Source organism: Penicillium chrysogenum (assembly GCF_028827035.1).
Source record: "Penicillium chrysogenum strain IBT 35668 chromosome Unknown utg000005l_segment0_segment0, whole genome shotgun sequence".
Taxonomy (NCBI): domain Eukaryota; kingdom Fungi; phylum Ascomycota; class Eurotiomycetes; order Eurotiales; family Aspergillaceae; genus Penicillium; species Penicillium chrysogenum.
In genome coordinates this window covers 8,806,444-8,828,433 of record NW_026622753.1, presented here as the reverse complement: position 1 = coordinate 8,828,433, position 21,990 = coordinate 8,806,444, and the positions used below count along the sequence as shown (strand labels likewise).

Below are 21,990 nucleotides of genomic sequence, written 5' to 3'. Positions count from 1 at the left end.
ATCTTTCGCCTCATCTTTCGACTCTCAGTTTCCAGTAAATACTAAGCGGTCGACTCGAAAATGAATGGCTCTTTCGTGGGCAAGATGCCCCAAGGCGCGCCCTGGGACCTGACGGATCCGCCGAGCAATTTGTCTCGAGACATGACGGATATCCCAATTCTGGATATAGACACGTGGGTGAGACGACCGGTTAAAGAGCGCCAGAAGGAGACCGAGCAGAAAGGGAGGGTTCGGCGGCCAATGAACTCCTTCATGCTGTACCGGTGGGCCAATATAGAAAGCATCAAAGGACAATCACACCAGCACAACCCCCGAGAAATCTCCTCTATTGCAGGAAAGCGTTGGGGAAAAGAACCACAGAGCGTCCGCGACAAATACAGTCGATTAGCCAAGATTGAGCGCGATGGTCATGCCGAAGCGCATCCAGACTACAAATTCATAAGGAAGGCGCGAAAAAGGCGATCTGTTACCAAGGCCGTGGCACATCTTGAGAGTTCTGAACTCTCCGAGTATAACAGTTGTGACTATCCTTCCGTCCAGGACTTTGAAATGGGTATCCAGAGCCCTATCAATTATCCCTGCTTGGGGTCTCATCCCGGATATATTCTGGAAAACCTCGTCGCTCCCATGGGAGGTGTTCTCCAAAGAGACCGCTCCAGTGACTTGATCGGGCTTCCTGGAGAACCGCACTATGACTTGCTGTGTCCTCAGTCAATCCAGCCCCTGACTAGCATCTTCTTCGATGGAAGCTACGTGGATCCTCAGTGGCAAAGCCTGTGGCATTTTTAGAAATCCACGCATCAGGAGTTGCTGTCAGAAGTTGTCTGTGGCAAAACATTGCATTGCTTTGGCTTCTGTAGAAGAAATCTGGCAAAAACAGGCCGGCAACTAATTTTGTGAGCTGGTGTGTGGGCTATTAACGTATTTACTAGCGCCCAAGCCAATGTTTAGCATGATCTAAATTCAGTAAATGTCAAGTAATTCATGTGAAACTATATTTGCGTGATGCAGTCCCTGAAAAACCGAATAACCAGCACGATTATTATGTGATTGCTCAAGCGTTGTAACATACCACGTAGCCTTTTTTTGCAACCTTTGCGTATCTAAATGTTAGGCACATAGATAGCACAGACGCGTGTCTCTCTCAATTTCCTTCCGCGGGCTCCTAACCATATCCGGGGCTTGTTGCAAAGCCCAAAGCTTGGTGTGCCATAAAATTTGTACAACGCTCAGTGACTGTAAAGTCTGGTCTCTTTCCGCTGTCTGAGAGATCAATCAGGGCTGTTTGTTTCGGCTGATATGGTTAATCTTCAACATTTAGTATAGACCCCTTGGTGGCGAATATATGCAGGCCATAGAATATAATTGAGTTCACCTTTACAACTAGTTCGTCACTATGGTCCATGTTCTATATATAAGTCCATACGGTACATGTACCAACGGGAGTGTTCTGAATTGGTTAGAGGGTAAATAGCGTGGCAGTAAGATAATAAATAAAGCAAGTAAAAGATAAAATAGGAGGAAAGAGAACCTAAATTTGATGCATATACATTGTGATCGGACATCCAGGGAAGAAGACGATAATGACTGAGAGTTGAAAGTTGGCATCGTCCAAACCATGCCATGTCTAATTAAATTGAGGCCCTACTACCGAAGTAGAGCATGCTGGGCCGCATGTGATAGGCGGGGAAGTATAAGGCTTAGACAGCACATGCGACTATCTATAAAGAGGTCCTGCACGATGGTTATACATTTGCTGCGCCAATGATGGGAGGGGAGGGCCCTGGTACCGCTCGGCACCGCGTCCCTGGAACTCGTGAAGGGGATAGTGAGGAAGACTCATAGGGCTGCTCAGGAAGGATGATGAGACTGATATTGGAACAACTGCTTCCGACTTCATGTCAAAACTGCGCGGGACCACGAGTATAGAGTATGAACGAACCGTTTGTGTGAGCCCTCCCCGGCACATCGCTAGTTTGCGAAATCCTAGATTGTGAATCGGGCGTGCAGAAATGGGGTGGTTGAGGGTATGAAACTTGGGAGTTGGACAGGCGATTTGGGACTGGGTTTTGTATGTAAGTGGGCTGGTTGTTCTGCAAAATTGGGCTCGTTTTCGAAGTACCAATAGAGAGTGACTGCTGGTTCCTAGCTCCTTCCGGTGTTTCGGTGGACAATTCTAAGTAATTTGAGCCTGCCTGTGCGTACTCAGAGGCAAGTTGGTTGGGGCGTCCTCTTCCACCTGCAAGTGTGAATAAAAACAGTCAGTGTGGGATGCAAGGACAGATAAAGGAAGAAAGGGGAAGAAAAAGGCTCAGTGACACATATATCTGATACGCTTCAAAGGGCCAAGTGACTAAGGCGAACACTGCATTAGAGGGGAGCTTACTTTGGTAGCCTTCTTTATGTGACACATTTTGGTCATCTCTTCTCTGCTCGACAGGCTTTTCTTTTGACACTCGCTAGCTTCGTTGCCCGCGAGGTAGAGCGTCTCGTTCATTGGTCTCCGTCTGAATGAGCGGAGTCATTTCGCTTATATTTGGTTCAGCGGGGTGGACGTTACCACCATTGATTGCTGTGAACCTGGCTGGAGGTTTCGGTGTGATGTCAACTCGACGGCGCCGATTGCCAGACGTGGGGATATCTTCGACATTCTCAGGAGGTGTTGGAAGCACCATCTGTTCAGAGGCGCATTCGGCGGCAAGAGCAGCCGGTGGATTTTGATCCACTGGTTCTTCGCCCTCATGTAATGGTGGAGGCGTGTTGCGAGAAAGTCTCTCCGAGTTGTCTAAAACCTGCGGCTGATGAAGTTGTGGCGATCGAGGTCGCTCCAACGGCGGATGCTTGAGTGTAGTATTCTCATTGCTCGGAGCTGCTATGGTATAGGATGGATCCAAGCTGGGAGTGATGGCATTGGGTGATCCTGATACCCGCATAGTATCGAGAACAAGCGGAGATACTTGACCTGGAGTGGGTGTTGAGGTTACATCCTTATGGCGACAATCTGCCTTTCGTTTTCTGCGGTAAGCTGTAACGATAGCAGAGGAACTTCGATAGTGGCCAAAGTCTCTTAGAAACTCAACTTCGAGTCTTTCCTTTGGTAGATTTTTCCGTTTCATGAGCCAGCCTGGTAAACGGTTCAGGTCCTTATCGTCCCACGGGCGATGAGAACGCGCCGCCTTTGGTTGAGATTTTTCATTCAGACATCTTATAATCAATTGCTCTTCAGACAAAGTTTTTCCAGAAGTATCGGTGGTTGGCCCATCCATTCCGCTGTTTTGAGGAAGCTCAGTCGAGTCACCAGTGGAGCTTGATTCAGGAACTTGGAAGGGCGTCGAAGCCCTGGGAACAGGCAACGCACCCAGTCCACTTTCTGTAGGGTTTTTCTTATTGGAACCCTCATTTGCTGTACTTCTATCCAATGGAATCTCACGGGGTGAAGATTGCGGAGAAAGTTTCTCTGGTGATTGGTCGCAACGCGCCGTGTCTGTCTGTTCCACGTGCATTGCACTGGACTCAGTACGGTGGATAAGCGTTTGGCCCAGCTCTTCGAGTGTGGTATCGCCTTCAGGGTGATGCCGGATTGGAGACTGGATAGGTTCTGCTATCCGAGGGGATTCTAAGGGAGAGTTTCGAGGCAAGTAAGAATCAACCGTCCCTGGTATTGCAGCGAGGACATTGATTGAATTATCATTCCTTGGCTGACTCTCGGGAACCATATCTGATGACGCTCGATGGGTTTTGGGTGATTTTTCAGCCTGAGGGCTTCCTCGAACTGGCCATTCATTTTGACTTGTAGCTGACGCAAGTTCATGCTCCTGAGATGCGTACCGACACCTTAACATTTGATTCGCAGTATCCTGTTCAGATACTGCATGTCGGTCGCTGGATTCTGATTCAGGACCAACCGGTTGAACACGATGAAGGGCATAAAGGCTTCCATCCTCGCAGTCATCAAAATTCAGGTAGGGTAGCAAGTTCGGGGCTAGACGTAACGCGTGAACCTCGATGTTCGACCTCGAGATCAATTGTTGGGTCAAGTCCACTGGTTCAAAGGGTTGAGGAAGCGGTGGGGAGGACAGAGGTGTCAAAGACACAGGTTCTTTGCGCGAAGTCCTCTTATTGCGCTTCCGAAAAGGACTCTTCCCTGTTAAGAAATACACTCTTGCCTCAATAGCATGGAAAGTCCGTTTTTGCTTGAATGTTCGGTGAAAATTTTGGGCAATCTCTTCCTGCGACAGATTTAGCCGTACTTGGTCTTCGAACCATAGAGGAAGCTACTTCAGCACTTCTGAAGGCCAAGCCCTGTTTTTGGCGACTGGTACATCCAAATTATTAGTACTTCTTCGCCCACTTCAATTTCAACGCCACGCTTCTTACGTGCATTACTTACAGTTCCGCGTTCCAGCACCGCGTTTTGAAGCACTGGCTTGCACGTCTGTTCTTTGAGTCTCGATAGCCATCCCATCGAGCGAATCTGCGTCAACCTGCGCTGGCGTAAAGTGCGCTGGCTCTTCGGCTGACTCCAGGGGAAAGGGCGAGCCCGCCGATCTCTGACTTGGCTCCGGATTGCGGCGAAGAATTCGATCTCTTCTTAATATTTCTTCAAGCACAGAGTTATTGACTTTGATGACTGGGGAGCGATATAAGCGAGTGAATAGGATAAAGATAATGCTCGAGTTGGCTTACTTTCCGATGCAAGTTCATTCACCAGTGATGTCATTTCGGCTGCCAGCGCCAAGGTGTTTAATTCCGTCTGTACGTCCTTTTCGTAGGACCATGGTTGAACCAGCTTCCGGGGTAATCCTGAAAGGATCATGTTGTGCTGGAAAGCAGACAACAGGACAATCACGCCCCTGTCCCACATATGGAAATGGTAGATTCCATTCCCTTTATATTCGGCCTGATAATTCTTTTCCTTGACAACGTCCAGCCAATTGATATTAGCACTGACTTCGTCGTTCTGAAGCTGAAGCACACAAGGTTTCGGTGCTTCAAACATCATTTCTATGGTCTTCACTAGGACGTCACTGATGAGGGGAACGTTCAAGAACCCGGCAAAGCTTTCTCGTCCCGCTAGTGCCCTGAAATGTGACCGAGAGTGCTGAAGAACCAAAGACAGCTTGTCTTGAAAAGGCTTAAAATGTTCAGAATACACGCTTTTCATTTCTGGCAGACAGTTCAGCATGCAGTCATCTTCCCTAACGTTGTGGCCAGAGCCTTCAACTGTGACAGTGTTGGAATCCATGTAGAACGTGACTCGATCTGAAGAAAAATCAGTTAGAAACCGGTGAGCACATAAAATCAGGACAAATTACCAAAGACTGCCGTTTACTTGAGGACAAACATGGCAATGTGATACCGTTTCATGAAAAGGAGAGTGCGAAATGGAAGATGCTAGGCAAAGGTCCTGACAGCGCTAGTTATAAATCCATTCGTTGTCACGTGTGTGGAGATGTAGATACTCTACCATTGGCTCGCTGAAATATATATTACCACCACATTCACCTGGATTTTGTTCGCTTTGTGGACCGTGTTCAAGCTTAGATAATGACTAGGTCATATTCCTGCGTTTCTAACATGATGCTTTGGCCGGAGTGAAGTTTACTTTTTGTAGGAAGCACGAATCCCGGATCTGGCCCGTTCGAAGCTGAGTACACTACTCATCCCTGCGTCTAGACCTTTATCAAAGCATAAACTTAAATGCGGGTGATTTTCTTCCGTAATCTCGCCTCCAATTCAGAGAGGGGCGTGGGAATTTACTGATTGGGCGGGGAATTGAGGCAATGGGTCCGTCCCCACCTCTCGTTGTGCTTTCTGTTCAAATTAAACTGGGATAAAATACAGAGCATGGCCAATGTGAGACTACATGACCGCTAAGCGCGCGATTGTGGAATCCGGTTTTTCATACGGATAGGGCTAGTGACGGCCGCATTTGGATATTGATGTTGCAGATCATATAAGCGGCTGATTCCGTCATTTATTCCATGGTTCATGCGTGAGAGACAAGCCCGTACGGTTGATCGCCAGAGCCCGATAATCCCGCGGTTTTCTCATGTTTGACTGCGTGTTCTGTTAACCCGTACAATTTGGTTGCGAATCCTTGAGGATGAAGAATAGTTGCATACCGCAGGTTTCCGCGGGATATGAACGAAAGCTTGACGCAATGACAGCATTCCTACATGTACCAGGCAAAGTCCCTTCGTTTTTCTTCGCTATGACCCGGTTAGTAATTTATCGCTAGTTCAGATCCTGACCATTGTTCTTGGCCACTCCCGCCCGACCGCTCCGCCCGACCGCTCTGCTTGACCACTTGGCTTAACCACTTGTTTTAAGCACCTTGCTTAACCGCTCTGCCTGACCACTTGGTTTAACCACTTGTTTTAAGCACCTTGCTTAACCGCTCTGCTTAACTACTCTGCTTAACTACTCTGCTTAACTACTCTGCTTAACTACTCTGCTTAACTACTCTGCTTAACTACTCTGCTTAACTACTCTGCTTAACTACTCTGCTTAACTACTCTGCTTAACTACTCTGCTTAACTACTCTGCTTAACTACTCTGCTTAACTACTCTGCTTAACTACTCTGCTTGACCATTCTGTTAAACCACCGTTTTACTAGAATCAAAATCGCAATCTACCTACCCATTGTAATCAATGCGTTGAGCTGACTTGGCATACACCACATCACACCTCGTGGGGACATATCCTACTTAAGAGGGTCTTTTCTCTACAAGTAAGTGCAGTACTGAATTTAATATTAATAAAACCAAATGCCGCTTTGGTAAAGGCAATATTGGATAATCAAGGATTATTTCAAAACATTCATTCAATTACACGCTATACGTCTAGGATATAAGACATTCATCTTCTGGATACAGAGAAAAGCCCAAGATACTATGCTGTGTACATATCAAGAGTGACGAGATAGTAAATAGATTTTGTGCAAGTCTTAGCTTCCTCGATATCGTATGATCACCGAGTACTGGTCCCTAGCACCACGGAGAGGTGCTGCACATCCCCAGGGGGAGCACAAAATTTACCTCACGGGGCTCATGGCAATGAGGGAGCACAAAATTTACCTCACGGGGCTCAAGGCAATGAGGGAGCACAAAATTTACCTCACGGGGCTCATGGCAATGAGGGAGCACAAAATTTACCTCACGGGGCTCATGGCAATGAGGGAGCACAAAATTTACCTCACGGGGCTCATGGCAATGAGGGAGCACAAAATTTACCTCACGGGGCTCAAGGCAATGAGGGAGCACAAAATTTACCTCACGGGGCTCATGGCAATGAGGGAGCACAAAATTTACCTCACGGGGCTCATGGCAATGAGGGAGCACAAAATTTACCTCACGGGGCTCATGGCAATGAGGGAGCACAAAATTTACCTCACGGGGCTCAAGGCAATGAGGGAGCACAAAATTTACCTCACGGGGCTCATGGCAATGAGGGAGCACAAAATTTACCTCACGGGGCTCATGGCAATGAGGGAGCACAAAATTTACCTCACGGGGCTCATGGCAATGAGGGAGCACAAAATTTACCTCACGGGGCTCAAGGCAATGAGGGAGCACAAAATTTACCTCACGGGGCTCATGGCAATGAGGGAGCACAAAATTTACCTCACGGGGCTCATGGCAATGAGGGAGGGCAGGAAGCCTGCTCCTAGTCTCCTATCGTGGAAGCATATCGCTCTTTTATCTATTCTCAATACGGCACTCAACAAGTACCATTAACGCAACACCCAGATGATGAGGTACTCTAAATTATGGGGTAAATTAGATCAGTTCCAGCATACTTTGTCGTTTGCACATACATTGTACTGGGTGGTTTTCACAGGTGGTCAACCAACTTCGTGATGGGTGGATCCCGAGACCGATAAACAGTTGGGGCGGGGGCATGCGAATCAAACGCGGTTCACGAAACCGACCGGTTGACTGCCATCATATCTAAACAACTTTGACGATCTAAGATGTCATGGATAAATGGCTATCTCGTGCTATGTACAGCAATTTTGCGTGTTGCGTTGGATTACCTCGCAATGGCGTATTACCCCGATTCCCTGTTAATTCGCCCTTTACCCAAGCTGCCCTTGGCAACCAAGTAACGAACGGCCTCCATGAGAATCATCCAGCACTGCCCATTTTTCCCTATTGTTATTATTACTGTTATCTCTTTTTGCCGCGCCGGACGCCCTAGAGTGCCTGCAGTAGCGTGATTCACCACAAGCATGAAATCGCGCATCCTTCGCCCACGTTCCCCCTTTCCCTAAACTCCTCCTCCCTTTTCTGAACCATCCTGAACGCGCTTTCAACTTCGTCTCATTCTATCAATGACATCCACACAAATCCTGCGGTCAGGGAGCCAACAAGGTGGTTATGAAGCACGATTCTCAAGCATGCTGTCTCGAGAGGAAGAGCAAAAACCAACAAGTATGACATCTCGTCTCATGCAAGAGCAGCGCCGACTCAAAGAAAGCCCTGATCTTATAACCCGTCCAAAGGATGAGAAAGGTACTATCATCTGCGGTCAAGGCCCACGGGCGAGATGAATGGTGGCTGAATTGAAGTTCACTGCAGCACGGCATCCTCCGCGGTCGACCCAGCAAACCCCAGAGTGAGTTCTTACCGTGCAGTGGCTGGCTTGATTGTGCTGACCTTAAGATTGGCAGCCTTCACGAGCGAGTCAAGTGAGTTCCACAACCTTTTTCGTGGTCTGGCAGATCCTGGCTCCGGTACCTTTCTGGAGTGCGAGTCTGCTTTCAAGGGAACAAATCAACGTGCTAACCAGTATGAATAGGAAAATCGAACACTTTATCAATGGCATTACACAGGATGGCTTCGCCGACGTATTGACCGAAAACGCGACATTACTGAGAGAAACCACAGCCCTCAAAGACAGGATCCAAGAATTAGAGGAAACACAGGAGAACATGCAAGCTCGTGTAGATGAACTGTGCAAGGAAAGGCAGGTTTCTACCATCCAGAACAACCCAGCGCGCAAGAAACGGGCAATGCCACAATGACCTTGCTCATTGGCTCTGTATTAAGAAGGCGCTGCTCTCAAGACCCACCTCCACTTATGATTTACATTTAACACAGCTCTTTGGATATATTGTTCTGTGAAAATTTCCGGGGCTGTTGGCAACACTGTCGCCAGCCAAGACGAAAATGCTTCCTGTCCTGTAGGCTTTTGCGGCTCTCTAGTTATATTTTGTTGACAGCCTTGTTAAACTCCATCCAGATTCTGTGTTCCTCTAGAGCAAAGGAACATCTTCTGAGGTGCAAGGCACGGCCAGTTCTCGAATTTACGAAAATCGTTAGGCGCTCGATATCCGATCGGTCCAGATTTGGTTCCAAATAACATGCAAGATTCGTAAGAACCCCATTCGAATATTGCTGATTGAAAAACTTGTTCAAAATGTCCTTGATGTCATCCACATCTCGAAGCTGCCTTTCTCTCGGCTTAACCGGCCCCCGACCAAATTCCATGATGATCCTCAGCAACTTCTCAACTGGCTCAAACAACGGTGTGTCGATTATGTTAAGCAGTTCACGCAACGTTTCCAATCCGATTGTCTTTGCCCAAATATCCGCCAACTTGCTTTCTGCGTCATTCAAAGCACGGTCGAAGCTGGGACACTTCCGCTGGCCTTTGAACATAGCATCGCAATGTTTGCCAATGATAGTTTTTGCCAGGTCCCGCTTCATCGCGAATAGCTCTATTGGGAGAGAAGAGCACTCGAGGAATGGTATGTTGTACCCATTACAAAGGGCAATTTCGGCTGGCGTCTGTTCAACCTCACCCAAAGACATCATGTTGGCACCAAGGTTCTCGAAAAGCTTGAGCGCATCGATCTGATTGTTGACGGCCGCAATATGTACGACAGCAAGCCCATCCCTTCCAATGGCGTTAATGTCGACAAAAGCATGCTTAACAAGAAATTCAATTATCTTGCTCTTGTTTGCCCAACTCTCCAAGACGTCTGTCAAGATGACTGCAATTTGCAATTGCCCATTCCGCAAATATGAGCCCCTGTTGCGTGGAGAATGCGTTTTGAGCCGGCGAAGGACATCAAGATTGCAACAGCGTAAGGCGAGTTCGTAGGGATATTCCAAATCAATCGTAGGCCCAAGCTCGAGTAGAAATTGAACTGCATTTGCGCTGCCGGAATACGCTGCCACTTCCATTAATGGCAAGGTATGAGATTCGATACCAAAAGTGCTTTGTAATTCTTGCAAAATCTCCACTCGATCAGACCGAACGGCTGCTTTGGCTGCGCGGTGAACTTGAATATCTTTGCCAGCCTCGAGCAAAAGCTGCTTTAAGTAGACAAACAGTTCCATATCACCACTTGTGGCCACAGCAAATAGGCAACATTCCAAAACTTCTGAAGAACAGGTAGACCAAGAAACAGAAAATTGCATGTTGAAGCGTGCCTGAAGTAAAGCCATAGACGGAAATGGCATAACATCAGAATCGCGATATCTGAGCAAGAAAACGTTGGAGTCGCGACAGCGATGTTGTATATTGAGAGCGGCAACAATTGCTTCAATGCCTCTTGGATGAATATGAGGATTGTTGTGAAGGTAATATACAACATCTTCGGCCCCCCTCGAGATATAATGGTCCGGAGATTCAAAGTAAGATTTAAGGAAATCATCGACCACTTCATCTCTCATGTGATCGCTGTGGCTGCAATAAACTTCATGCTGGATGGCAAATCGTTTCCAACAACTGTTACTGACAGGGACAGAAGGCGCTGGCTCATGCCCGTATCTAACTCGGTAGACAGGGATCATGGCCTTCCTGAGTCCTTTGCAAGTCATTTCCACATTTTGAGATAGGTCCTGAGACGGGATGTAGGAAAGGATCAATTGGATAATTTCAATGGGCAAAGAAAGAAGGGACGGTGCTTGCCTCCCAGACATTTTGGACTCGTTGCGACGACCTGCGGTGTTTTGTTCACGATGCGCCCGTCCTAGGCGAATGGGGAATAATGGTTTCACTTGGTCGCATTAAATGAAGAGCGAAGGGAGAGGCGAGACTAGGCATATTAGTAGCGTAGTTGCTGGTTCCACGATATAACCAGCTTCCAATGATGAGGAGCTGTAAGCGCTCGATTTTTGGTACATATTAGCTAATCAAGCTCCCCGCACGTGCTGAACGCTTTTCCCTTCTCCTAGGAAAGCAATACAGGTTCCTAGGAACACGAGGGTCCCTCAGGACATTTCACGGACTTGTATGATAGAGATCAACGTTACTTAAGCGTTTTTATAGCCAATAGGTGTCCACCTTTACCAACGGCTGGAGTGTTTCTGGGAGCTCAACCGTCTGCCCTGCAAGCGCCAGTTAGACTACTACACTTTCTTGGTCAGCGGCTCCGTAGAAGCGCAGGTCTCCGGCATCTTGAGTAAAAAGTAGCTCCTGAGATCATCCGTGCCTTGTGTCAGGGTTATACACGAGGCATACAGGACAAATGGAGGTATGATCTGCGTGACCAACTTGGTTCATCTGGTTTCCCTCGGGAGCGAGGAAGCCTCTCTTTTCGCCTCCTCGTGCTTCGTCTTGTATCTACAGTCAACTATTGTTCTTAATATTGGTTATTCATCTTTAAACAGCTGTCCTCATCTACGGATACAGGGGACTGTCAAACACCACGACAGTATTTCTTGGAGCTGGTCGTCTTCTACGAAATACACTTTAGCTCCTGGAATTATTCTAAATTCTAGGAATATGAGATTTACCCCTGGGGTCTTCTGTGAGGAATGTGAGGGACTCACGTATACGTAGAAGTGGATAGTGTTTCAAGATGAACCATAAATATTAAGAACAGCTAATTATACTCGACTTTACATGAATCTAGATATAAAATGTAGCGCGAGGAAGCGAAAGGAAGGTCGCTTCCTCGCGTTCAGGAGAACCTAGATGCACTCTGTGGGTCCCGCGCATATCGTATCGCCATCCGTCCTGTATGTTTCATGCGTATCTCTCACACTGATCAATCAGACTCCCAGGAGCCTGCCGTCCGCAGTCTAGGCAGACTCCAACGTGCAAACACTTATAAGGTCGGAACCCCTCCAAATATAATGCCTTTTTTCCACTCCCAACAAGAATCTTTTTCTTTCGTTACCCTATCTTCGTCTGCCTCGTTGTGATCATTCGACTTTGTGAACTTGCGTGTTCAGAATGACCGACCCGATCAATGTGTCCTACACCACTGTGTTGGTTGCAACAAACGCCCAACTGAGCATCATTGCTCTTTCAGACCAAATCAAAACAACTGGAGACATACCTGAGGCTTTGACCGACCTCTTGAATCAGTTGGCTTCTCTTGAAACTGTTGTACACCACCTTTCACTCGCCTCTGGCTGCTCCCAGGTCACGACCAGGGATGACATCGAAGCGCACGTTCACTCACTCCTACTGGGCTGCGAAAAGACATGCGACGAGTTTGGAAAGTCTTTTCGCGCTTTTATTGACCGCTCGTTGGGTAGAACAACTCGCACATTGAACCGTGATCGCTTCGGTATTTCTGGAGAATTAGAGGTGCAATTGCTGAGCAAACGGCTGATCCGGTGGAAGAACGTTTTGTCGAGCATCATCGACCCTTTTCTGTATGTGAAAATCATTATTGGGAGAATCTCATGGAAGTCAGCTGACAAATTGCAACCCGACTAAGACTTTCTCCTCTGCATCCGTCGGAGAACGTCAGCCAAGAGAGACAAGCCGAGCTCCTAGCCAGGGAGAATGGTATTGTAAATGAGATCGGAGGGCTTGACGAGGATGGGGCAGTGCTTCAGGACAAGCTGGTAGCCCTCAATCGCCTCGTTCGTCAAACTGAAGAGCAGGCTACTGAGATCCACTACTCGCGAGAATTACTTGATAAGCTCCGCTCAGAGGTTCATTTGCTACGGACTGGTCAGCGAATCGAAATCAGAGATGGTGGTCGGCTTAGACTGGGCGTCACTGATTCTCGTCGTGGCAATAATCCCACCCAAAGCATCCACAATGTTCGTGTGTGCGAAAGCTCGCAGGCTGCCATTGGCGTGTTTGGCGATTTGGATGTGGACGCTTTCTTTCGGGTGTAAACTTTCCGAATTATCATTATCATGTGATTATTTTATAGACTAGGGCGTTGGATATTTCGCTGAGCATGTACCTGACAAAACAAGATGTGCTTACGAAGTAATTTGTCAGTGACTAAAAGCCACCACAAAAGCATTATATTGGAGACGCCTATGAAGTTCTGAACCATGTATCGCTCCTCTAATTTCCAGTGCCTCTGGTTCTTGACTAAGTATAGCAAAAGATTCATCCGGTGTTGTGAAGGCTTCTAAGGTAACTCAGATCTAAAATTGGCGCATGTCCCTTCCACTTAGTATCCGAAATAATTGACATGCAGACCCAATTTTCTGGCAGCCGAGGGATGCTCTGCACGGAATATTAGCACATACGTTGAGGATCGGAGAAAATGGCTCTCCGACTTTTGAGGAGAAAATACTGGGAAAACTGTTAAATGCTCATGGCAAGTGGAGATTCAGATAGTGTTTGATTAGACAATTCGACATGTGCACGAACAAACCAACATCAATTGGAAGCTTAAGCATTAATTCTAGCACCATGACAGATGCGGTCGTGAACCTTGATGATCAACATGCTCATAGCCAGATGGGTGATCATGATATGTCCACCGTATATGCGGCGGAACTTTGAGCCATTGAGATGGCACTCGCGATGATTCTGGAAAGTACGGAACCATGGGCTGAGCAGGCGACGAATGGGACAGGACATGGGCCAACGAAACGACCCGTCGACCGACGAAATGTTTGATTGAAGCACCAGCAAGGAAGATGATTGAATACTGGCCGTTTTTTTCGGAAGATGAACCTTACATAGAAGATCTATGAAAGAAATGGCAACCCTTTAGGCTATTGAACCCTCTAAACTACATTATTAAAGGGACGGAAGCTGCTCTAATATTGGCCCAACAAGTTCAAGTCATGTTACACAAAGATTGCCAACTGAAAGCTATGCAGAAAGGTTCAATTCGCACAGTCAATTTAATATCCAGTTCAGCTGGCCGCCTTGGCCGGAGCCTCGACTTTGAAGTTTGCGCATATCATTGGAAATGGGTATAGCTTGGGTTGAGAAAGACAGGATCCAAGAATTAGAGGAAACACAGGAGAACATGAAGGCCCGTTTAGATGAACTGCGCAAAGAAAAGCAGGTTTCTACCATTCAGGACAATCCAGCGCGCAAGGGACGGCAATGCCTCGGTGACGCTCGTTGATTCTTCATCCAAGTTGGAGAGATGAAACGGCAGAAAACACGCTGCTCTAGGCAAGTCTCACCTTCACCGTATGATTTGTCTTTTAGCAACAGCTCTATGATTATATTGTCCGTAAAGATTTTCCCGGGCCATTGTCGCCAGCCAAGATAAGAAAACCGATATCGCTGGCGGTAAAGCTAGATTGTAGAGAGTACACCACCGTAAATAATCAAAGTACATTCCAAAGGTAAGCATTAATTACTACAGCCTCACTCGCGTGAGGCTCTACCAATGTGAACCATGGAGCTGCTGGTGCCCTGTGCGCGGCAGTTCCAATAGTAGATATAATATCATTATATTACAGGCGATCAATCCGGTCAGAACACTACGCCGCGCTGTAGCAAGTATGTTTAAACTCAGGTGTTCGGGAAAGGCTAGGAATCACGCTATATCTTCTTACAGGGGCAATACTGTGCACTTTATTATCAGTCTTCAATGGGCTCACCGGTGAAAAGCCAGAGCAGACCCTCAGTGTCAACATTATCTATATATACATGAATACCTTGAAAGGTGCAAGAATGGATAGTGTAATGTCCGTTGAGTTGTGCGCAGAACATGGTAAATGTTGAGGATCATAAGATCGCAGCATTACGTGACGCTCTCGTGGCAGCTGCCGTACGATGTACAAACTTCCAATGGTATGAAGCATTGCGTGTTAGATCGGACATCAGAGTGTGCGGCAGTCGGATCGTATAACCTATGGAATTATTAACCTTCCTGGCCCGTAGCCTAGGCTGCCGCTGTATCTTACCTGGTAGTCTCTCGTTTGCACTATCCGAGTCATTCGTCAAGCAACGGCGTTCTGAAACAGCCAGCTGCTCCAGCGCACGGATCAAATGGCAATTTGTTGTGCGGGAGCCTCTAGGTGTGAAGATTGGAAGAGACGGCAAGCAAGATCTCCGAGCTTCTTCGCGTCGGACTTGCGGTGGAGGTAACTCTGAGCTGGAGGTTTCAGACGGGATTCCCTGGATGGAGTGAAGCTTCCGTAGATTCCGTAATAGGTAGTTCTGTTTGCATCTCAATGCCTCGCCCGTTCGTTTCACGCGGAACTGCCTGAAGTATGCCCTGGCTCTTTCGTTCTAAGACATCCCTCGATGCTGGTGCAACCAAGAAAGAAGGTTCCGCTTTTCCCATGAAGACCAGGCAATCTTGTCGGTTCTAACTATCTTCCTTCTAGACATCTCGATGACAGACGGACCTCTGAATGAGGGTGGCAGTGGAAGGTGAGTTGGTGTAAGGTTCAGGCACAGCGAAAATTGTAGAAGGAAATGCGGTCGAACTTGGGGTGACCACGGGTTTATCAAGGATGGAAAAGTTCCACGGCAGCCGTGTTTAATTGCGATCTTCTGTTACAACGGTGAGTGTGGGCTTGCCCGACAAGACCTAGTCAACGGTTCTCTACCAGATGCATCCAGACCTAGGCCGGTTATAAAGCTTCCGTTCAGATACTAAGGGAAAACAGTAAGTGCGGATGCAATGGAAATGTGGCATATTGTTACCAGGCAAGTCTAGTCAAATTCTATGGATGCGCGAGCTAAACAGGCCGTTCAAGTTGGCAAAAGATGCCTACAGTTTTGTGAGGTAAATGTGGTCACTATACCGGTTGTGAAACGGTCGATATCCGAGGTATTTGTCACCTTCGGTATAAACCTTAAGTCAGTCAATCGGTTGGTCATAGCGTGTAAAAATCGTTCAAGAAGGTAAAAATATATATTTAAAAAAAAATGTGTTTAACATAATGATAGAATAAAATTAACGTAACGAATAATGATATAAAATTAAACTGATTAAACAGAGGATGCAAGTAAGTACGCATATTAAATAATAAATAAAATGGTAAAAATTGCATCTGGTGGGGTCTGATACACTTGAGAAAAGCACAGACCCTACTTAACGGTTATTTCACCTCACTAAAATTGCCATTTGTTTTACCATCCCGAAGGCCCATACAAGACTCGGAGAAGGCCCTGTGTTAGTAGTGGCATTGATTAAATTCTCTATTTCTTCCCCTTTTTTTTTTTTTTTTTTTTTCCTTCCGTTTTTGGAGGATATACGAAGACACTGAACTCATATAATCACTACTAGACTTGTTTGGGTACTGGTTCCTTTTCACTTTTAGGTTTTTAAAGAAGCCAACTCTCCCATTCTTCACTACAACGCATTCCTCGTTTCACAATCTTTCCCCAGCCCTTTGCTTGACCTACTTCAAGACAGTAGCAATGGGTATCCAGAGCAATCCAACTCATGGTGGTTCGCAGCGATATGTAGACCGAATGTCTCAATTGCTTTCATCGGGCTCACCGGAGCCAAACATTAGTGGGAGCCCGCCCACGTCAATCGCCGGCTCTGTAGACTACGACTGCCATTTTCAGCAGACCGACGAATCCGACGACGAACGCAAGGCTACCCTAGTGAATGAATTCAGCGATGAGGAGGAGACTCAGGAACAACGCACCGAGAAACCTGAGAGCGTGGACTGGGGCAGAACCAGATCTATAAAATCCTTGAACCCTGAGTACCCCACAGAATGCATGTTGAATATGATCGAATGTATGGCAGAGTGAGTCTGAACCCATCGCCCTATGAGATACCCCATGTTGATGGCTTTAATCCTAGGTTAGATGTACGGGTGCAGTAAGTTTCTCTTAAACAAAATCTGGATCCCATACTAACACGCTTTAGATCCAATGCAGACTCACTCACAGACCAGAACCTATGGAATCGGGAAATGCAGCAAAGGTTTGCAGACAAGACGGGCGCTATAGACGCGTTGAAAAAAGAAGTGATCGCATTGAGGAAACAAGTGGAGGTTTTGTCGAGTAGGGACGCAGTCAAGAATCGAGAGTCCGTGGGTTCTAAGCGTCAAAAGCAGTGAGAAAATATCAGTCACTATCTTTCATAAGACCCAAATGGGTTACCCGAAATAAAATGGGTTATTGAGTAATTCGTCCCTATGAGAGATAATGCTGTGGCCTTCTCCTAGCAGTGTTCAGAGGACCACATGTCGTCTTCGGCCAAGTTCCGCGCCAGAACCGCGCCATTTAGGAAGTACCATTATATCGGATTTATTATTCTAAGGGTGAATTCGTTACTGTAGTATATTGAGAGCAACCACAGGCAGATAATTATGACGGCGATGCTTTTTTAGATATCGACGGATTGGTCTAGACAGTAAGAAAGGTTTGATGATTTGTCGGGGAAAGCTCAGTTGTGCCCGGATCGACCAAGCTGACCCGTTTTTCTTACGGTATCCACCGTTCCCCACAGATCCACGCATGGTGCTAATTTTATTAATTTCCCTAATGAACCAATCGTATCCCGAGCTCTTAACGCCGCGGAAGCGTATGACGAATTAGAGCCCGTCTGTCGTGAATTTATCCAGAGAGGAGAACATGTCATTCCGCATCGCACCGCTGGTACTTGGCTACATCCTTCATAGGATTGGCGAGTAGTTCCGTCAAGCGATCTCGCTTCCGCCTACACAAGGATCTAGCTGTCGAGGGGTCTGCTACAGACTTACTCTTTATGCCAAAATGCCTAACTTGCGCGATTCCTTTACTTTCTTGGCGCCTGCTTTAGAAATCTTGGTCCAGACAATCTGGACAAGGATCGCACGGACTTAGGGCTTTGGTTTTGGCCGATTGAGACCCTGACCTCCAAAAGCCTCCATTTCGGATGTTGGTTCGCTTCAAGTTTATTATTACCTGACTAGGTTTAGCCAAGGGATCTACATCATCAAAAGAGAAATTCCGGCGAGTCCCCCTGTCCTCTCCACTCCTAGTATGGGAATTAGCCAATACGATATTTACCAACGTCTTCTGAGCCATGCGTGCCGAGATTTTGCGCTAAGCGGGGCTTGAATTCCAAATTCTTTAGCGCGATGAAGAGAATAAACCCATTTGCAGCTGCTAAGACCTGAAGGCGTGGTGGATGGCCTGAAGTCAATGTGCCAATGGTAGATCAAGAAGTTCATGTCGAATGGATCTGTGCGCTATGCATGCCATGGGACGTAAGAAGCTCACGTTCCGTGCCGACAAGGGCCCCCACGGCCCGGTTCTGATTTTTGGCGCAATAAGGCTCTAGACCAAATATGGTTAGAAAGAAGTGATTAGAAGATTTTTACCAAGCACTACCTATGGAGACATGCACGACGTACCAATACGTCAACACAACATTGCAGGCATCCTTTAATTCCCTTAATGTTTACAACACCGTTCAATCCAGACTAAGGGACGGTCACATACTGATTACCCGGTTCATAATCCCGAATTGCCGCGAAGCTCTCCTGCCATTGGAAAAGATGAGTCTAGACTACAAGAAGCCTTGCGATTTGTCCGGGGAAGAAGCTCAATGCTCCACCACACCGCAGATCGGGCCCACGGTTTCCGGAGGGCACCATTTCCCCTGGATTTGGGGGCCAAGACTACGTCGATTATTCTACGTCGGGCAGGGATATATGATATACCGAGATGGTGTTCCTTCTTAGGATCGCTTGTTCTTCGATCAACAGAGCAAATTCAGATCACCACATTTGCAGCATTGTCGTATAACAGGCGGCTATAGCTTCACATACTAGCATCCCTCAACCGATATGACTCCACACCAGCTCCCGCATTGTTGCGTGACTGTCGCACCATTTCAAAAGGACGATTTGTGGATCTGTCAGATCGACACGAAGATCTTGCGCTACCAGGATCTGACGCTGATCTCGGACTTAGCCTAGGCTGGCGCGCGCGACTGATGCAAAAGTCCTCGCCAATGGTCCGCTCTGATTGGTTCATTAATCTGCCCAAGCGTAGTGACAAATTTTGAGTACAGATAGAAATCGCTTTGGTCAAAGTTCTTTGAGACTGCTTAACAATCTAAGGGACAACGAACTACTTTGGAGTTAGCAAGAGAGCGGTAGATCAGTGAGATCATGACATACGGACTGTGTGCCATAGCTTATGCTTCGTGATCCTGACGCCGAACCAACCTAGCTTAAGTCGAAAAACCAGGCCACCGGCGTTATGGATGCACTACATGACAAATGCGGCAAAATAATCGCATAGACGCCATTTCACGAACTTGACGTAATTGAAACGAGACACCAGTCAAAAAGAAGTACCATAGACGAGTCTGTCGTGGACGAGTGGGACTTTCATTTTCAGCCTACAGTCGGGCTAGCGTCCTGCAATTTCGGATAATGGCAGGCACTCCTACGGCTTCAGTAAATAGGGAAACGCGAAAACTATCATTCGCGGTAAGGCATATTTCGGTCGAAAGCCACCATAATCTCCGGCGAATGGCCGTTGACATGGTGGGTCCTAATGGAGATGTGTACAAGTACGATCTTCGTGTTCGGGAAGACAGAATAGTATGACCATGCAACTATAGTCATGAATCTACTCAACTTCTCCGATCTGGTGTATCGAATATACTGGATGTTTCTTGTCTAGGTGTTACGAGTACTGCGTAGACGCACTGCGTGGATGATGGTGTTTGCTGATTCATGTTCTGACTGGCTACATGGACAACCCCGTAATTCCTTCATGATAGCACACACTTTCTCTTCAAATTTGCGGGATATAATGGCTGGCTGCCTGGAGAGGTTGCTGGTTGGATTGGACCGGCGCTTGTTGATTGGTCGACGAAAGCGTATTCGGTATTGGATAGTTTGGGAGCGAGTTGGTACCAAACGAACCCATCTGCCCGTTATGGGCCGGCCATAGCACATCAGAAGCAGATAAGCCAGCAAATGCAAACTTGTTTTTTTCTGCCTCTATCTTCTTGTCGAGCTGGCTCTGCGCAGAATGGAAATTGCCGCTGACCTCCAGTAGTATGGGCAGCAGATTATCGCCGGTGGTGCAACAAGCCTGTGCAAATTCGAGTTGCTGTTTCAGACTGGATATTTGAGCCTCAAGTGTTTGAACCTTGCCCAGATTCTGGTCATTGGTGTCACTCAGCTGACGAATCTTTGCCGTGGCTTGGGCGTTGTCGGCTTCGAGTCGTTGTATGGATCGTAAGAGCTCGTCCCGCTCTCTATCAGCGTCCTTAAAACCCTGCAAGCATTTTCGATGAACAATCTTCCAGTGCTTTTTTTTCGGGGTCTTCGCTATTGGCGAGGAGATCTAGATTCCACATTCGGGCTGAGTATACTTGCATTGAGGGGATAGTGATGGCAGGACGTACCAATGGTGTATGAAGGTTTGCGCTTTGAGTGCCAGACAAAGGGTCATCATGACCGGCGGTAGGTGGACGTCGACTGCGTTTGGGAGCAACATCTGGCTCGGAACTGCCCTGACCAATGCGGGTGGGAGCTTGGGTTGCCGTTCTACGGGAAGGCATATCGACGTCAACACTCTGGAATGGATTTCTTCGCAAGGAGTGACTCTTTGTTCAAGTTTGACCGTTCGGGGGGCAAGGTGAGCTTTTATAGGTCTCCGGCGTACAAGCCGGTAGCCAAAACAGTTCGGAATGAGTTAGCACACAGCCGTTCAATGTGTGCCGCGGGATTGTGAGGTTGACCGTTCGAATGCCCAGTCATTGGTCCATATTGAGACAAACGGCCCGCAATAACGGTTATCCTGTAATTTCACGATATGGTTACATTTGAGGGCGAAGATCGACCGTTCGCTTCTTCATTTCACGCTCTCTGGGGACCGTTAACCATCACTTAAACCACCACTTAACCGGTACGTACCTCAACGATGATCGCGTTCCATCAATTATGATTCTGCGGTTAGGCGTTGAACATTTTCGTGACGAAGTACGCATCCTCAATAGACATAATCCTCGAAAATTGAACCCGGGCTCATTTATACGGCCCAAGCTTTGCCAGGCCCATGCAATTTCGCCAAGTGCCGGCTCTCGCTACCCGCGTATGTTACTCATCTACCTTGTCTTATTGCTTACAGCTTTAATCTTCCATCCTATGTCTCATTGGCGGACCATTCCGTTAGCGGTCTCGGGGCATATTGAGCCGCGCGGAACTAAAGTTCCATTTGAAACATAAACAGAGCATTAGTCAATTTTCTGAATTGAGTTTGAGACATAGACCGGTTTAGACATGTTCCAGGGACGGTATACTTTCGGTCGTACTCGTCGCCGCTAATTGCTCGAAACTATATCATGACACAGCTTATCTTGCCGAGCAGGAACCGGTAGGTAACGATATATTATTCATTTTTAAATCATCTCTCCTAAGTTACTTTTCCATAATGGTATATTAAGCTGAAGCTGTCTATCAATGATCTCCAATCTACAGTATGATACACGCCGTAAGTAATTTGCGGCAACAGTAGTGGACCATTCTCAGATCCACGTTCGTAAAAAGACTAGGCTCTGGGCGATCAGTGGAGATTAGTCGGGGCGCCGATTCGTGGATCCTCAAAGACTACCCCACCCTCCAGTCGAACGCGACTCAATAGTGCAGCCACACAACCAGATATCGAGTATTATGCTACCATCGCGTATCCTTGTCGCATAATTTCCGTTATCCCGTTATTAGAAGTCATAAGCTAAAGTACGCGATTCGGCTCGGTCTCGACCTCTGGCACGCGTTAAGTATGTCACACACGGCACTGGCCCAGTTGAGCTTCCCTAACGGGTTTAGACTTCTTTCTGTCATCTCAAATGCCGCGGTTCCCTTCGTCTCCATCTGGCAGTACTCGGT

At 47.2% G+C, this 21,990-nt stretch overlaps 8 protein-coding genes across 8 annotated transcripts; 5 read left to right on the top strand and 3 right to left on the bottom strand.

Moving 5' to 3' along the window:
• Positions 1-60: 60 nt before the first annotated feature.
• Positions 61-789, top strand: N7489_011700 (HMG-box domain-containing protein; the record flags this gene model as incomplete). Its single annotated transcript, XM_056717449.1, has 1 exon — positions 61-789. The coding sequence occupies one exon, from the start codon at positions 61-63 to the stop codon at positions 787-789; it is 729 nt and encodes a 242-aa protein (XP_056565071.1).
• A 1,670-nt stretch (positions 790-2,459) lies between these two features.
• N7489_011699 (uncharacterized protein) lies at positions 2,460-5,245 on the bottom strand (the record flags this gene model as incomplete). Its single annotated transcript, XM_056717448.1, has 4 exons — positions 2,460-4,229; positions 4,287-4,315; positions 4,391-4,630; positions 4,687-5,245. 4 exons carry the CDS (start codon positions 5,243-5,245, stop codon positions 2,460-2,462), a joined length of 2,598 nt encoding a protein of 865 aa, XP_056565070.1.
• Positions 5,246-7,098: 1,853 nt separating this feature from the next.
• Positions 7,099-7,740, top strand: N7489_011698 (uncharacterized protein; the record flags this gene model as incomplete). Its single annotated transcript, XM_056717447.1, has 1 exon — positions 7,099-7,740. The coding sequence occupies one exon, from the start codon at positions 7,099-7,101 to the stop codon at positions 7,738-7,740; it is 642 nt and encodes a 213-aa protein (XP_056565069.1).
• A 596-nt stretch (positions 7,741-8,336) lies between these two features.
• On the top strand, positions 8,337-9,029 carry N7489_011697 (uncharacterized protein; the record flags this gene model as incomplete). Its single annotated transcript, XM_056717446.1, has 4 exons — positions 8,337-8,517; positions 8,584-8,620; positions 8,676-8,693; positions 8,804-9,029. 4 exons carry the CDS (start codon positions 8,337-8,339, stop codon positions 9,027-9,029), a joined length of 462 nt encoding a protein of 153 aa, XP_056565068.1.
• A 181-nt stretch (positions 9,030-9,210) lies between these two features.
• N7489_011696 (uncharacterized protein) lies at positions 9,211-10,431 on the bottom strand (the record flags this gene model as incomplete). Its single annotated transcript, XM_056717445.1, has 1 exon — positions 9,211-10,431. One exon carries the CDS (start codon positions 10,429-10,431, stop codon positions 9,211-9,213), a length of 1,221 nt encoding a protein of 406 aa, XP_056565067.1.
• A 1,762-nt stretch (positions 10,432-12,193) lies between these two features.
• N7489_011695 (uncharacterized protein) lies at positions 12,194-13,095 on the top strand (the record flags this gene model as incomplete). Its single annotated transcript, XM_056717444.1, has 2 exons — positions 12,194-12,621; positions 12,687-13,095. The coding sequence occupies 2 exons, from the start codon at positions 12,194-12,196 to the stop codon at positions 13,093-13,095; spliced, it is 837 nt and encodes a 278-aa protein (XP_056565066.1).
• Positions 13,096-16,555: 3,460 nt separating this feature from the next.
• On the top strand, positions 16,556-17,211 carry N7489_011694 (uncharacterized protein; the record flags this gene model as incomplete). Its single annotated transcript, XM_056717443.1, has 3 exons — positions 16,556-16,896; positions 16,953-16,970; positions 17,019-17,211. 3 exons carry the CDS (start codon positions 16,556-16,558, stop codon positions 17,209-17,211), a joined length of 552 nt encoding a protein of 183 aa, XP_056565065.1.
• A 2,677-nt stretch (positions 17,212-19,888) lies between these two features.
• N7489_011693 (uncharacterized protein) lies at positions 19,889-20,663 on the bottom strand (the record flags this gene model as incomplete). Its single annotated transcript, XM_056717442.1, has 2 exons — positions 19,889-20,446; positions 20,508-20,663. The coding sequence occupies 2 exons, from the start codon at positions 20,661-20,663 to the stop codon at positions 19,889-19,891; spliced, it is 714 nt and encodes a 237-aa protein (XP_056565064.1).
• Between the last annotated feature and the right edge of the window lie 1,327 nt (positions 20,664-21,990).